General features: G+C 43.6%; 1 protein-coding gene across 5 annotated transcripts in view; it reads left to right on the top strand.

Moving 5' to 3' along the window:
- Positions 1 to 17,232, top strand: part of VPS35L (VPS35 endosomal protein sorting factor like) — a gene marked incomplete at its 5' end in the record, with an annotated part of 75,813 nt that overhangs the window by 37,226 nt on the left and 21,355 nt on the right. For all 5 annotated transcript variants that reach the window (XM_083474213.1, XM_083474210.1, XM_083474212.1 and 2 more), the window contains 8 exons: positions 65 to 145; positions 1,094 to 1,156; positions 1,758 to 1,843; positions 8,212 to 8,292; positions 12,760 to 12,823; positions 13,372 to 13,470; positions 14,279 to 14,356; positions 14,630 to 14,744. In XM_083474213.1, coding sequence (XP_083330339.1) covers positions 65 to 145; positions 1,094 to 1,156; positions 1,758 to 1,843; positions 8,212 to 8,292; positions 12,760 to 12,823; positions 13,372 to 13,470; positions 14,279 to 14,356; positions 14,630 to 14,744 — 667 coding nt within the window. The remainder of the gene's footprint in view (positions 1 to 64; positions 146 to 1,093; positions 1,157 to 1,757; positions 1,844 to 8,211; positions 8,293 to 12,759; positions 12,824 to 13,371; positions 13,471 to 14,278; positions 14,357 to 14,629; positions 14,745 to 17,232) is intronic.

Raw genomic sequence — 17,232 nt, 5'->3', positions numbered from 1 at the left:
GATAAGTTGAATTCATGACTATTTCACTACTGTTCCCTTATGGCATTTAACTTGCCCTTTTCAGAAGCGTGAGGTCAATACAGTTTTGGCGGATGTCATCAAACACATGACTCCAGATCGGGCATTTGAAGAGGCCTACCCCCAGGTAAATGAAGAGTGCAGCCATGAGAAAAGAAAACAAAGGATTTTGTTCAGACTAAAATGTACAGTGAGAGTTGTATCCAATGCTGGTTCTGCTCAGACGAGAGCCATTGGCGTTACTTGAAATGTCTGACTTAAGATTCATTAATTTCAGTGTCTCAACTTTGAGCAGGACTGTTATTTGAGAATTCTGGCTAATGTTTGATGCAAGTAAATGAAAGGTGTGTATCTGATTTAATAGGTAACTGTGAACCATGTAAGGCAAATGAGCTAAATTGAGCCCAGAGCAAATATAGAGGTAGGAGACCTGTTGATACTCTTCAATTGTTTTAAATGATGTCAGCAAGAAGAGGAAAGCTTATTGTTCATGATTGATAAAAGACTGAATAAGAAGCAGTGGGATGTATCCAACTAAGTTATACTCAGAGTAAACCCAATGGAATCTTACGGACCTGTGTTCATCATATCCATTAATTTCAGTGAGTCTTTGAGTAGCAGTGGATACAGTCCCATGGATTTAAATGAAAGGGTAAAAGTTGGCATGAGGCTGTTGTGTGGAACCTTTGGCTCTCCAGATATCTATCTATCTATCTATCTATCTATCTATCTATCTATCTATCTATCTCAGGCATGGCCAAACTTGGCCCTCCAGGTTTTTTGGGACTACAATTCCCATCATCCCTGACCACAGGTCCTGTTAGCTAGGGATGATGGGAGTTGTAGTCCCAAGTTTGGCCATGCCTGATCTCTCTCTCTCTCTCTCTCTCTCTCTCTCTCTCTCTCTCTCTCCATCTATCCTACAATTCCCATCTCCCCTGGCCATTGGCCATACTTACTGGGGCTGAATAGAGTTGTAGTTCAACAACTGGATAGCCAAAGGTTCCCCACACTTGACAAAACAGGAACTTTCTTTACTGTGTGTGTCTTTTTTCTCCTGCTTCTTGCTCTTTAGCTCCAGTCAATAATTCAGAAGGTTATCACCTATTTCCATGACTTCGCCGTTCTCTTTTCATTGGTAAGTTTCCACACAGCTACTAGGACCACAAATCCATACAAACCTCCATCTTCTCTTGTCGGTCATTCCAGAAGAATTTGAGGGGAGCTAGAAGGCAGAGGAGCGAAAGCTGTGCCAGAACTGGAATAATGGGAATTTGGCTGATCTGGGTCTTCCTGTCCTCCCCACCCTTAGCTATAAATTACTCTTGTCATCTGCTCACCCCATTCTCACTATGCAGTCATTGGGAGAGCCCAACGAACCTGGCATATGGGCAAAAGCCAGACCCAAACCAAGATTGGCTTTATTTTGCTTTTCTATCCTGCTCCACAGCCACAAAGGCTTCTCAAAATAGTTTACGACTTCCTTAAACAACGGTTCTGACTCCTTCTGTCCAACACCTTGTCTCTTGCCTGTTTGTCCCCAATGTCTTACGGCTCCCCAGCCATTTTGTAGCTGGCAGAGGCTGTAGCTCAGTGTTAGCATGCATGCCTGGACTCCCAGGGCGCTTTTTCCCACCCATAGTTGCATGCCCCCCAAGATGAAGCAAGGTATTCTGCAAATATAGGCTAGCTCAAGCTGTAAGTACCTAAACTTGGTGGTATGTCCGTTGACTTTTTAGGAGAAATTCTTACCATTCTTGGATATGTTCCAGAAAGAGAGTGTGAGAGTGGAGGTTTGTAAGTGCATCATGGAAGCTTTTATTAAGTAAGTATAAAGTATTCTGATTAAGTGCACTCTAGAGACTCTAGACCATCTATTGAAGGGTTGTTAAGGGCGACAGAGTGAATTGGTCTGCAGTCCATTTGGCATTGGAAATGTATTTCTGCTGACACTAAAGATTAGTCTAAAAAGAGCATTTAAATACAGTATAATTCTTATTGATGTTTATATAAATAGCTTATTATGAAACGAACTGCATTAGGGTAGTCTTGCTATGTTTTAAAGTATGTTTTGCAGTTAGACATGCTGGATTCAAGGCAGCAGTGTATTTGAATGTGAGCAAACAGATCTAGAAGGGCAGACAGAAATGCAAGGCCCTGTTGTCTGAATGCACATTTGCTGCAAAGCTGATACTCAGGCAGTTATAGAGGGTGGTTCCTGTTTTCCCGTGGCTTGAATAGGTATGTGTGGCAAGCTTTATGTACTTTTGTGTTAAATACAGACACTTCAGAGTTAGGTCATACCTAAAGCACATTTAACACTTATTTTAGGCACATGGCTTCCTCCAGAGATTCTTGGGAACTGTGGCTTACTCACAGAACTACAATTCCCAGCACCCTTAGCAGTTCCCAGGATTCTTTGGGGGAAGCCATGTGTGTTTCATGTGCTTTAAATGTGGGTGTGACCCCTGTGCTCCTAAAATAAAAGCTTTGATGCATTTTCTGCTTATTAGTGTCACAGATTAAATAATAGAAGAAAACCCATATTGCTAGTTTTCAGATGGTACGGGTGTATATTGTAGCTGATATTCCTCTATCTGTGAAAGTGAAGAGGGAAATGATCCTTTTCAGAGGCTGCCTGCCATCTTGGAGGCTTTGTCACTCCTTACAAAAGCAAACTCTGGCAGTGAGCACCAACAGAAATGGAGCCAAAACAGGTTCCACCTAGAAACAAGCGGGAGAGGTATCCAACATGCTTGGGAGAATCCCAGGGTTTTCGGAAGTATGAAAATAGAAACCAACCAAAAAACCCAAGGGAGACCCTACTCCCTGCCCAGTTATGAATGAGCATGTGCATTTGCCATGGAATGTTGACTGTCATTTGGAAAAGAAAAGGGAAATGCAAGTCAGTGGGGAGGAAGAGGGATGAATGGATGGAACTCTAAACAAGCACTCTCCTTTTAGGAAGGGAGAGTGCATTGTAGTATTTCTGTGTGGATTCCGCTTGTTTATATTCTTACAAAACCTGTTTCCTGGTTAATTGGTGATGCCTCTTCAAGTTGGTTTTTAAAAAGGATATTAATCTATTAATTCATTTTGAAAGGATGAAGCCTTTCTGCTGCTAGATTTGTTCTCATTGTGCAGCAGCTTGAATAGGTTGAAGGTGATACTTTGCCATATGCTTCTCTGCTGCACTGGCAGCCGCTGTGATAGCAGGATGCAAACACATGAGCATCTGGGCCTTACAGGCTCCACTGCAGAAAAGTCAGCACTTCTTTAAATTAAAACAAAATCAAAATAGTTTCTTTTTCAGTGCTGAATGCATTCTTTCTCAAGCGGCTTTAATTTCCTTTTTATCGCCTTGTGATATTTAGACTGCAGGTTCACGTTGTTAAGTGGTGACAACGGAGTCTTGAGAAAACCCTTCGCAGAAATGTTAACTGGAGGCTTTTGTTTTAATTTCCTCAATCCATTATAAAGAGCGCAGTGTTGTATCTCATTGATTTGTGCGGTAGTGTGTCAGTTCAGGAGTGATGGATGATAAAACTCTCACATGCACTTTTGATTGGCTTGGCATTATAAATGATTGTAAATAAAAGTACTAGCCTGTGCTGGCAGGAAGTGCCCTCCACACCCGTACGAGAAGCACATTTTAGCAAGAACAACTGATCTAGTCTGTGTTCTATTTTCTCTTCCCTGTCCCCGTTGTGACAGTTTATTCTTTGCAACACTTTTTTCCCTAATCTTAACGTTGGCTTGCAGTTCCGTCATCTTTGTTTTTAGAGCTATATTGTTGGTTCATTTTGGACATCTCAACCAAAAGACCAACAAAACTGGGTCTCAGGATCAGTCTCTTAGGTTGTTGCATGGTTGTTTATAAGCTACTGGCCAAACTCTGGATTTCATAGAGCAGTCTGTGTTTCGTCCTAGGAGGTGCCTGTCATCTAAGCCAGGCTGAATTCTCTCTTCTCCCCCATTCAGGTTCTCTACTGATCCCCCGCTGAGACCTGGCTTTTTATGCAATAGGGGGCCTGTTGACCTCATCCAGTTTCCTTTTTTCTTAGAAGCTGGGTGTCTTTTTCTTTTTTCTTTTTTAACCAATTTCCTCCCTCCTTTCAGCTGGGGCTGGACAGCCTGGAGTAGGGGAGCCAAGGCTATTAACCCATCCAAGGGCATTTCATTCTTCTGCAGCCTCCCCTGCATAAAAAGGTCACTCTGAATCGGGCTGTTGTCATCCTTGCTGCCTCTTTCTTCTTCTGTAATTCAGTGAATGGGCAGTTTTGTTATGGCATTCAGTATCTTGAATGAATTGAAGTAAAACAAAGTTCTCGAGGGGGCACTAGGACATCTCCAAGCAGGTTGTCTTCATCCTAGTACTTACTCAGCAGCAGGAAATGATGGCATTCCAAGGTAGCTACTGTGGAACCTGCCCCTTGAAACGCCAGCTCATTTCCTGCCTTTGTTTAAAAGGCATCTCCTTGAGCTGTGCTTATGGTCTGTCTGATTCTACTCTCTCGGGCCTGTTGTGTGGTGTTTTTTTTTGTGGACCGTGTGCCAGCTGTTTGTGTGTGCCTGCCCCGGGGTGAAATTTTCCTCCCGGTGGGATTTGAGTGTGCTTGGTCTGCTGTTTGTATTTTCCTTCTCAGTTACTGCTTAATTTACCTTTTGTGTTCCATTTCCTCAGATTAGCTGTCCCTTTCAAAACCTTCCAGAATTTATTATTACCTTTGATCCTTCTGTCTTGTTTTCACTCCAGATTAATTATTGATTGTCTTGCGATCTCAGGCTTGGTTCATGTATTAGGGCCAGATCTTGACTACAGCTTGGGGTTGTGTACTTTCCCTTTTTACTCATGGAAGGGTTTTTTTGGGGGCGGGGCGGGCAAACAGCATCTTAAGTCATAGAATTGGAAGGAACCCTGCGGATCATCATAGTCCAATCCCCTGAAATGCAGGAATATGCAGTTGTCCCTTACGGGGATCAAACCTGCAAATTTGGCGTTATCAGGCGCATGCTCTAACCCAGTGTTTCCCAACCGGTGTTCCGCGGCACACGAGTGTGCCGTGAGACATCGGCTGGTGTGCCGCGAGATGCCTGGAGGGAGGCGGGCGAGTCGGGCGGCGAGAGGCGGGGCGGCGGCGGCGGCGAGGAGAGGCCGCGCCTCCTGCTGCTGCCTGGCGCTCCTCCTCGCAGCCGGCAGCGCTGCCTGGGCGCCTCCGCGCGACTCTGCCTCGCTGGGTTTGGTCTCCCAGCAGAGACGGGTCACACGCGCCCCTCCCTCCCTCCCTCAGCCTGCGCGGAGGGAGAGCCAGAGAGAGGCATCGCTCCTGCGCTCCGAGGCGGATTGAGCGCAGCTGAGAGGAGCTGCCGAGGGAAAAAACTTTCACTTTTGTGCGTCCCTCCCGGCGTGACGCTGCGCGCTGACGTCACGGGGCGGGGCTTTAATGGTGGTGTGCCGCGAGATTTTTCTTCAGTAAACAGGTGTGCCGTTGCCCAAAAACGTTTGGGAAACACTGCTCTAACCAACAGAGCTATCCATCTGGAGGGCACGAGGTTGAGGAAGGCTGCTGTAGTGTGAAGAAGTAGTTTCATTTATCTGGTCTGGATAATAATAATAATAATAATAAATTTTATTTATATCCCACCCTCCCCAGCCGAAGCCGGGCTCAGGGCGGCTAACAACAATAAAACAGTACAAAAGTACAGGACAAACAACACTCTAAAATCATTCATTATAAAATTAATTAATTCAAGCCACTGGCAACCATTGGGCCAGAGCTCCGCGAAGATTGCCAAAGGAGGGAGTCAGGCTGTCCCCTGGCCAAAGGCCTGGTGGAACAGCTCTGTCTTGCAGGCCCTGCGGAAAGATGTCAAGTCCCGCAGGGCCCTGGTCTCTTGTGACAGAGTGTTCCACCAGATCGGAGCCACGGCCGAAAAAGCCCTGGCTCTAGTTGAGGCCAGCCTAACTTCTCTGTGGCCTGGGACCTTCAAGATGTTTTTATTTGAAGACCGTAAGTTTCTCTGTGGGGCATACCAGGAGAGGCGGTCCCGTAGGTAAGTTGCAGTCCCAAACAGTAGTTTAGACCCACTTTTAGCCCACACATGTATTTTTACCGCATACATTAAAAAAACAACAACCGTATACAGTGTTACCTCGGGTTACATATGCTTCAGGTTACATACGCTTCAGGTTACAGACTCCGCTAACCCAGAAATAGTACCTCAGATTAAAAAGTTTGCTTCAGGATGAGAACAGAAATTGTGCTCCGGCGGCGCGGCGGCAGTGGGAGGCCCCATTACCTAAAGTGGTGCTTCAGGTTAAGAACAGTTTCAGGTTAAGAACGGACCTCCAGAACGAATTAAGTACTTAGCCAGAGGTACCACTGTATTTGTTTGGTGGTTGTAGTGCTGTGGTGACCCACGCTAGACCCAGATTGTGATCCCATAGTGAGTCCAAGTCCACCATTTTAAGATCAAGGGGTTGAAAGCGTCAGGTAAGTCTGCTCCATGGTGACCCCAGTCCTAAGGCAAACTCTTGTATGGCAGTGGCTCCATTGTACTTTTGTTCCCCCAGATCAGGAGTTGTGCGAGAGAGCTACGGAGCTCTTTTGTTCATTCGTCACACCTTTGCTGTGCAGTAAATAGAGTATAGAGCTTTTAATGCCCTATAATCAAAGAGCACTTCAAGTGAATGCTTATTTTCTATGACAAGACCTTTTACACAGCAGGAAAGCATAAGCCGCGTAGATGGAAAGAACCGCTAATTACCATGCTAAGTGTTCCTGCAGCTTCTAGGGAGCAGAAGGCACTGGATGCAGAACTTCCTGTGTGTTGCTGAATGTCAAAGTGCCATATATCCATCTGGGCCTGGGGCTTTGTGTGGTTTCAGGTTTTTGAGTACTGCCTCTATTTCCTTTGGGGCGATAGGGCTGTCCATGAATTCTTGTTCCTCTGCAGTTAAGGTTGGCATGGTCAGCCCTGTTAGGAATCTTCTGGTTTCCTGTGCAGGTGGGTTGCGGGAGATGTATAGATTGGCGTAAAATTCAGCAAATTCTGAGGTTATTTCTTTGGTGGAGGATGTTATGTTACTGTCTTTTTTTAGTGACACAGTGTATTCTGTTTTGAGTGCCCCCCCAACTGCATTTGTTTGCTAATAGCCTGGAGTTCTTCCCTCCATATTCGTAAAAGCATTGTTTAGAGTATAGGATGTTAATCATTGTTTTATTGATTTTTAGAGAGTCAGTTTCCCTTCTTTTTTGTTCTTTGAGTTTTAAGGAGTTTTTTTGGCTCCTGTTTGTTTATAGTGTGATGAGAGGGTTGTATGTCTTGTTCTAATTTACCAATTTTTGAGGAGGTTGTGTTTTTTAAAGGATGACCTCTCCTTTATGCAGGCTCCTCTGGTGACCACTTTCATTGTGTCCCAGAGGATGGGGGTTGTTATGTTGCCAACGTCGTTGTCCTTAAAGTAGTTTTGGAGAGTTTGCAAGACATGGTTGGCATTACCACATGATTATTTTTGTCACTTCAGCTTTGCATGGGGAACATTTCACTTACATTCTTTTTTCTGGCATGGTCTAGCAGTTTATCCCGAGAAGGAAGCTCACTGTTCTGAACTGGTTCCGAGTTGTTAAATGCCTTTTTCAATATTCACCATACCCCCCCCCAATAAAAATGTATGTGTTAGAATCACTTTGCAATGACTTCACCACAGCAGTAAGTAGCACAAGGTGCTGAGCTGTTCACACATAACTCAGAAGTAAGGCCCTGTCTGCACTGTGCATTTTAAAGCAGCATTTGTGGCTTCCCACCCCCATCCTGGGAACTGTAGTTTGCTAAGGGTGCAAAGAGTTGTTAGTAGACCTTATTCCGCTCACAGAGCTAACAGTTCCCTGGGAAGAAGGATTGATTGTTAAACCAATTTGGGAACTGTAGCTCTGTGAGTAGAATAGGGGTCTTCTAACAACTCTTAGTACCCTTAACAAACTACAGTTCCCAGGATTCTTTGGGGGAAAGCCATGGCTGTTTAAAGTAGTGTGATACTGCTTTAAATGCACAGTGCTGATGGGGCTTAAGTGTATATGCTTCCTCCCCCTTCCCCAATCTGATTTTGCGTAACCCATGTTAAACGACCACAGCTTCAACCTTACTGCTAATCATATTTTTCATTCTTGTTTTTCCGAACGTGTTGTTTAGGCACCAACTGGAGCCGACCAAGGACCCTGTCATCCTCAATGCCCTTCTGCATGTGTGCAAGACAATGCACGATTCTGTGAAGTAAGGTTTTTTCGCTGTCTCCCTATAATGAATTTCATTTTAAACGGTGGTTGTTGTTGTTGTGATCAGTTCTGAGGCCAAGGCTTCTGGGTTGGAGAACTGTTTTTCCATATGCTGCTTTTATTCAGGGCTGTGTGCAGGAAAACAAAATACCAGCACTGGTCTGCTTGCCCCTTAAAACGTTGCTTTGTTCTAAATTCAAAACAAAGAGAAGATGATCTGGGATGTGCTGGTGACTTCACAGCTTAACAAATGGGTTGTGGGTGGAGCAAGAGGGAGGCTGCAGGGAATAAATGTTAAGAGTGTCAAAAGGGATAAACAAAATGACATGCTTTTGTGAGATGCAGGTGTCAGTTAAAGTGCCTCTCCAAAAAGCACTTGCAACTCCAGTGAACAATACAATATTGATATGGTATGCTTATACCCGACAAGTATTTTAAAAACAAACAAATATCAGAAGTAAATAACAGAACACATTAAAATGCTTTTTTTTTTTGCCATTTTGAAATGCGTACTCTCTCCTGTTAGATACACCTTTGTACTCTTCTTCCAGCAAAAAGCTGCTCCTCTGATACTTAGTGCCAAAAGGATGCTATGAACTTACAGGAAGAAAACATAGAAATGTCATTTCTGCATTTTCTTTCTTTGTGGTGCCTGGGCAGTCTCTGTGCTCAGCTGGTTGCCTGCTTCAGTGGGCAGGAGGGAGGCGCATTTTGATAGATGCCTTTTAATGCCAGGCAAGGAGGGAAGATTACTCACAAGATCTACGGATCTTGGTCTTGCTTCCTCTGAGTTTCTCATTCTTCTGATCTTAAGTTCACATTTCCTCCGTATCTGCATCAGCTTTGCAAAAAGGATTTAAAGGCCTGCTCAAAAACCCACATGCATTTATGTGTGCATTTCCCACGGTATCCCTGTTTTTGTCAGCAATTTATTCTCTAGCGTGGTGGATTTTTGCAAATTATTTTCATGAATACATGCATTTTTGTGCTTTTATGCACATGCACTATTGAACTGTTTCACAACGCTAGAAGAAGTGCAAACTTCAGAGATAGCCACATTAGTCTGAGAAGTGCCAGTTAAGAGATTTGCATTCAAATGTCAGCCATGCTAATTTCCCTTCCATTATTTGGTCACAATTGCAGGATTTGCCCTGATCCTGGTTTACGTATCATAGCAAATGTGCAAATGTGTGGGCTTTCAGAGAAGAGACTTTTTTTTACTGAGCTAAGCTAAGCTGAAGGACATTCCCAGTCCTACCTGGAAACATGTGGGACTTATGGGCAAGGGAGATGCAAAAGAAACTTGCATTTCCTGCTACTCTACAGTGCCACCAGATTCAAAACTGCTGTGTGACACTGTGATGAGATCAATACAGGAGGTCGGTGGTGTTGCTGAGAACAAAATCTTAATTGTTTCCGGCATCATCTTTGCTTCCTTAGTCCTTTTATCTAATAGGCAGAAATTGACTTTTTAAAATAAATAAACAAAGCACATTAAAAAACAAATGATTTTCCACGTCTATAAATCTTGTTCCTATAAACAGAAAACATGATTTTTGGACTAAAGGGATCTCAATATGCAGCCTATTTCTTTGGCATACAGTAACAACCTTTTGATTTCTATTTCTTGGTCATCTACTCCTTAATTGCAGGAATGGAACTAACTTTTTAGTGCTGAATCCATATAATTCTTGCTATCATTAGTAAGTTCTGGAGTAATAACATAATTGCCCTGGACTATCAGTTGTTGAAATTGTTCATAAGCACTGCTTCTGGTACAGGTGTTAATCTGGTCTCAGTTACCAGGGCAGTAAGTTCTAGCAAATGCACTCGTAACAATACTGGGTTGTGCTTACTGTTAGCGCTACTCAGATTGGATCCCTTGAAATTAATGGACAAGACATACTTGCACCCACCAATTTCAAGAGGTTTACTCAGAGTGAAACTTGGTTGGATTCAAACGCCAAACAGTTTTTTCCTTAAATCTTGCTTTGTTTCTGAAATAATTCTGCAACATCTGTAAGAGCCTGCATCAACTGGATTGCGCAGCCTTTACAAAAGGAGCTGCATTGCAAAGCTTTGCAAAAATAGTGACTATGGAAAAGGTCACATCCAAATCCTGCATTTAAAGCAAATGTAAGAGTAATGACTTATCCCAAAGAATCTTGGCAACTGTAGTCTACCACTCACAGAGCCACCTTTAACAAACCACAGTTCCCAGGATTCTTTAGAGGAAGCCATGATTGTTATAACCCTAGAAGAGTGCTTGAAATGTATGCTGTGGATGTGACCTGTGCTGCAAATTGGGAAGTCCCTGGTTTGAATGTCACCTCTGGCATAATAATAATAATAATAATAATAATAATAATAATAATAATATTCATACCCCACCCATCTGGCTGGGTTTCCCCAGCCACTCTGGTCTGCTCCCAACAGAATATTAAAAATATGATAAATACATCAAACATTAAAAACTTCCCTAAACAGGGCTGCCTTCAGATGCTTTCTAAAAATCAGATAGTTGTTTATTTCCTTGACATCTGATGGGAGGGCATTCCACAAGGTGGGTGCCACTACCAAGAAGGCCCTCTGAGCTTGCTAGGTGGCCTTAGACAGGCTGCACTCTCTCACAAGAGCACAAACAGAGCCTACTGGATCAGGCCAATAACCAATCTAGTCCAGCACCCTATTTTCACAGTAGCCAGCTTCAGTCCCCCTGTCTACTATATGGAGTGATAATACAGATTTGCCTTACAGAGTTGTTGGTGCTTGTAAGGTGCTTGTAACATTTGCATTGCAGTCCCAAATGTTAAAGTGTGTTTTAGATTAAAAAGTTGAACTAGATAATGCCATTTTCCTGCTTGGGCTCTACTCAAGCTAAAGCACTGTGTGTGTCATTTAAACAGCTGCTTTGCGGTCATGTTTTTAAATTAGCAATTTTTATTGGGGACCCGGTGCTCCCTTCCACGCATCTTCCAAACCATCCATCAGTTTCTTGTTATGCCTGTATTGGATGGCGAAACCCTAATGAGCTAATCATGGTGAAGGTTCACTCTTCCCTTCCAATTGAATTTGTATTCCAGAGCAATTACTCTGTTCCCATCTGGTGTCTGCACTAGGAGAATTGCAAAATGGTACACCAGGGACTGGCATGCCCAGGATTAAACTGGATTACTTAATTGTAATTGAGTGTGGTTCGTTTTCATCAGAATGTGTATGGTTTTATTACCTCCCCATTTGGTAACCAAATTAAATGCTAATGATATGAAACTGAATTTGCTACCCTCCACCCCCCACCAATATCCCAGCAGTTTATGGCTATTGTTTTCGCCCAGTGTATCACACCATGATGCGCTACTTTTGCTGTGCAGATGTTTACATTTGTTGTGTTCTACGGCCCTATCCTAAATTAATTTTGGAATTGGTAATTTGCAAACAATGACTGCTCACTGTTACAGGGTGGATTCAAACTATTTTCCAAAACAGTTTTGTCCCACAGTAGATGTTGGATAGCTTAGTTGGCAAACTTAGGGTGGTGGTCTCAAGCCCCACATTGGGCAAAAGATTCCTGCATTGCAGAGGGTTGGGACTCGATGGCCCTTATGGTCCCTTCCAACTCTACAATTCTAGAGATTTATTCCCACTTTCCCTGGTTCACAATGCAGTGAAATTTAAAAGAAGTAAAAACATAGTTTGCAAATCATTGAGAGTTGCACAATTTGCTGCACTTGCTGATCTCGTTTTGGTTCATGATCTGCACAAGTATTAAACCTCTTCTTGTTATCATGTTCTCTCTCTCTCTCTCTCTCTCTCTCTCTGTGTGTGTGTGTGGGGGGGGACACATTAATGGCATGGAAAAGGTTCCATGTTTCATTCTAGGCATCTCCGGGTAGGGATAGGAAAAACCTCCTGTCTGAAAGTTTGGAGATCCATTGCCAACTTAGCGTTGGCCATACGAAGCTAGAGGAACCCAATGGTATAGAGCAGCTTCCTAGTTGCCTGTGATAAATGGGACTTGGTAGCAAGGTAGAAAGACACCATCCTGACTGCAAGTCAAGTGAAGCAGGCGTTTGAGGACTGGGGCATTTCAAACATTGCTTGTGTGACTTTTCTGTTCTACAGACATCTTTTGGCATGCTGTAGTTCAGGGGTCGGGAACCTCAAGCCAGGGAGTCAAAAGTGCCCCTCCCAGCCTCTTTTGTTTGGTTCTCGGGATTCTCCCCAGGTCATGATCTGTCCAGATCTGCTCAGGTGAATCTGCTTTGAAATCAGAGTTGTTCAGATTCCTCCCCCATCCCTACCCTGGGGTAAGCCGCACTGAATTCAACAGGGCTCATTTCTCATGTTTATGCTATAAACCGATTTGAGGTTTTTCGTAAAAATATAAAGCAGTATAGAAAGGAAATGAATAATAATAATAATGTAGCATCAATTGGGTTTCTTAAATATTGATGCTTTTTTGTAGTGCGCTGACACTAGAAGACGAAAAACGAATGCTAGCCTCTTTGATAAATGGATTTTTGAGAATGGTGAGTATCTGCTGGGCTGGTCAGAGTTTTAATCTGCATTTTAATTGTGCTTTTAACTGGCTGCTAGTTCTTGGCTTTGGCAGTGTGTGTGTGCTTAAAAGAAAGCACAGTATATCTGATGTAATGTGTAGTTTGGCCCTCAGCTTTTAATTATGACACCTAAATTAAACCTTCCATGGCCAGATGCAGTCTACCTCGGGATGCTAGAAGATGCACAGCAGGGCTTGCCTTTGTAATTATGCTTGTGAATTTCACAGCAGCATCTGGCTTTACACTGGGGGGCGGGGGAGGCGTGCTGAGTGACATAGACCTCTTGCTCTGATCCAGTGGGGCTGCTGTTTTGCCCCCATTGCATCAGAAAGTTGTGTGTTCCTAAAGGTTCTGTCAAACAAAGTGAAAGAAAAAAAGGATGTGATATGAACCACATTGCTCGGTAAATACTGCATGGAAGAGTTAGCGCTGCACTGCAGCAAATGAGATGGAAAGAATGGGTAACTGGATGCCAGAGTCCTGTATAAGAAATGACTTTGTGAATCTTTTAAATCCAGGTTTCATTTGGCCGTGACTTTGAGCAGCAGCTGAGTTTTTATGTTGAAGCCAGATCAATGTTTTGCAATTTGGAACCTGTTCTCGTCCAGCTGATTCATGTGAGCATACTTTCTTAAGTTGAAATAGGACTTCAGGAGCTGTGTGAGCTATTTTTTCCTGCTGCATTCCGTCATTCCTTGCATTTCATTACAGAGCAAGGTCAATTTTGTTGGCATTTTAACAGCAGAGAATTTGCATTCGTACATCATGTTTTATATTGATATTTGGCATGTTGCTGGTGAATTCATCCTGCAAATTGAAAAGCGCAAAGTCGTATGAGCTGATAGCTCATTAGTGGGGAATATTCTGAGTTGCCGCCTTCATTTTCAGTGTTTCTCTTTCCTGCTTTCATGTAGGAAAAACAGTATTTGAAATATACTTTTCCTCAGTCTAAACTGATTGCTCCTGGGCACTAAACTAGCACAGCATCTAGTTTTGAATTTTTAAAGGTGGCATTCTTGTCCCTAAGTCATGGGTGGAGGACTTCAATTTCAGGGGCCAAAAGCACACTCCCCCAGCCATTTTTTTCTGACCCTTGTAACCCTTCCCAGCTCACACCTCTTCTCCCCAGGCAACATTCCTTCACTTGCCCTGCTTTGCTCTGGAAGTGTTTTCACCTGAATGGAATGTGCCCTTGAACTCAGGCAAATTTGTGGGGTTTTGGTCTTGTTGCACATAGTATGCACAACCCTCCTTGCACATCATTATAGCTGTATGCTCTTTCATTTTCCCTGAAGCTTGTATTTCATATCAGTTAAACAAGAATATTTGTAATTTATTTAGTTCCATTGACTTCTGCTGGAGAACTCATTGAATTGTTTGAGTTGCAGAGTTGCTTCTGTAAGTAACATAATCTTTTAAAAACAGAGTGTGAACCAGCTGGCGATGGAAACGCGAAAAGTGATGAAAGGGAATCATTCCAGAAAAACGGCTGCATTTGTCAGGGTAGGTGTGAAAACTGAAGGAATTCTTCATCCTTATTTTTTCTGTATGAACTATGGTCTGTTTTGGCCAGAGCGCTAAACCATGGTTTAGCCCGAGGGAGGGGGCTGGTTGTACTTATGCTCCCACTATTTCTGAGTACGCTTTAGTCATTTTAAGTGGGGGTGATGGGATTTGGCACCCAGCAAGACCTGGAGGGCCACGATTCCCCAAACCTCTGATTCAAGACACGTTCAGAATAGTCTTTGAAAACTCTTCTTACGTGTTTTTTTTAAGGCTTGCGTTGCCTTCTGCTTCATTACAATTCCATCTTTGACAAGCATATTTTCTCGTCTCAATCTTTACCTGCACTCTGGACAGATTGCTTTGGCAAACCAGTGCCTTTCGCAAGGTAAGCCTCATGATCTTTCTTCATTTGTAAAACAAATTATTATTTTAGGAAGCAGTCTTTCTAGCTACAGTGGGAACACATGAGGATTGCTAAAATTTTGAATGTTCTGTTGGGAAGGAGCTGGAGCTTTTGCTTGTCATGGCTCCTTTGCACAGAACAGATATGCTTTGGAGAAGGGTCATAGCACCTCCCTTCATTGCAGAAGGTCCCAGGTTCAGTCCCCTGGAATCTCAGGTACGGGTGGGACTGTCCCCCATCCGAAACCCTGGCAGTTGCCAGTCAGTCTAGACTCCAGAACAGTACTGAGCTGGTTGCACCAATGGTCTGATTTAGTATAAGGCAGTTTCCTATGTTCCCGTGTTCCATGCTAAGGGAAAGTATTCAGCTAGTAAAAAAAAGAAATCCAGTTGGAAAGAGTGTAGGCACAGCATGATAAGAGCTTGGAATTCTGGGATCTAAGGAATGCGCACATTTTACTTAAAAGTGCTACTGAACCTATGATTAAATAACACTACTCAGAGCCTAGATTTTGCTTTTAGGCAAGACATAAAACAAGCAGAGCATACAAACGTGTGACATGTTTTAAGAATTCTAGCATTATTTTTGGCAAGTGGTAAGGACGTTAATGCTGACATGCTAATTTGCTTAACAATGAGACTGTTTTTGTTCCTTCAGAACAAAACCTTCCTCTGCCTGTAAAAAAAAAAGAGAGAGAAGTCTTTAACTGCTACATGTTTAGTCCCATAAAACATTTCAACCTTTCTTTTCCAAGAGGAGTTCGTTTTGGTGGAAGCTCTTCCTTTGTGCTAGATGTATTTGGTACAACATCTTCAGGCTTTAGAAACAATTCATAGCTGATGCCTTGGATTCAGTCCAAACACCCCTTCAGGTGTCAGTGTCATGGTTTATGCAGCAAAAGTTATATCACAAGGAATCTCTATAAATGCATTTTGAGTGGAGAGCAATACAGCCTGGTTTGGGGAGGATTTTTGAAAAGGCAAGAGTGTGTGACACCCTTCTTCTGGTAGAACAAGGCTTCTTGTTGTTGCCGTTTTTACAGTTGAGAAGATGTCCTGAACATTTGCCCTCTGGGCTGTTTTTCCTGTTGTAGGGTTGTGATGGTTGAAAGATGTAAAGGGTTAGTCCCTTCTCAGAATGAGTTTACAACATGGTGTAGGGAAGGGCTGTAGCTCAGTGGGTCGTTTGCATGCCAGAGCCCTCAGATTCAGTCCCCAGCATCTCTTGGTGTGGTTGGGCAAGACTCTTCTTAGAAATTCTGGAGAGCCACTGCTTGATGTGCAGATAGTGCTGAACTAGGTAGTGTTAGAATTCCTGCTCCATGATTTCAGTCATGGGATTTTTGTCTATCACCTGCTGGTGTATTGACTGAGTGGGATGGGACAGAGACAGGATGTTTATGTTACTGTGTTCCGTGAAGTGGGACAATTGTCCTTTGTTCATTTTCCTCTTTGCTGTCTGATGCTAGAGACAGAGGGAGCCATGTTGGAGTGCTCTGTGTGTGTTTGTATGTAAATAAAGTAGATTAGCCAAAATGCTGAGTTGCTGAGGTCTGTCACGCAAGATGCGCAAACTCTGCGGATCCCTAAGTGTGTCGGTGTCTGTTGGCATCGGTTGCTGTGATGTCCGGGCTGAAGAAAGCTTATGAAGCTCCCAAACGATCGACCAGGAGGGAGGGAACATTCCAGTCCGGCATGTGTCTCTGCTAGGGTCCTACTCGAGTGTACGCTGAACTCTTGACAGGTAGACCACTGGTGTGACTTGGAATAAGTCTGCAGCTTATGTTACTATATCAGGGATGGGGATCTCCACCTGTCCTACAACTCCCATCAGCCCTAACCAGCGTGGTCAGGGGTCAGCGTGGATGGGAGCTGTAGTCTTAGCAACACCAGGAAGGCCACAGATTCCCCATCTCTGTCCTAGATTCATAGACTCTACACTGTGTGTTGCTCCCACCCAGTGTAGGCATTGTGTTCGATGGACCTTTGGCTTAAACAGGTGAAACACAGACCTCCCTCCATCAGCTCTGGTGTGACAGGCCGGCTGCACGAGGCTTCCTCTCCCTCAGCTGCCATCTGGGGGCAGCCATTCCAGCAGAGTTACTTCGGTGGAAGAGATAGCAAACAAGGCTCATTTCATCGGCTTTGCTGGAGGTGCAACTCTACCAGGCCTCTCCTGCCAGCTGGTGTGATAGGAATTTTATGGTTTTAGATATATAGTAATGTTCATAACTGCACATACATAGATCAGTACAGGAAGGCCAACCTGGAACCATTTTGATTCCTAAACTGACCAAATCCTTTCTCTGCAAGGTTAAAAATGGAAAAGCCTCCCCATTGTCTCTTCCTTTAATCTGTGTTTGAATAAGGTGTGAGCCTGTGACCTGGCCCAGGAAATAAGTATTTTAGCATTACAAAAGAATGGCCAGGCTCCCCAGAAAATCCAATCAAGTAACCTGCTAGACAGGAGA

The sequence above is a fragment of the Podarcis liolepis genome (genome assembly GCF_965112155.1).
Source record: "Podarcis liolepis genome assembly, chromosome: 14".
Lineage (NCBI taxonomy): Eukaryota > Metazoa > Chordata > Lepidosauria > Squamata > Lacertidae > Podarcis > Podarcis liolepis.
The sequence above is the reverse complement of the archived record's forward strand: the minus strand, read 5'-3'. Positions and strand labels throughout refer to the sequence as shown.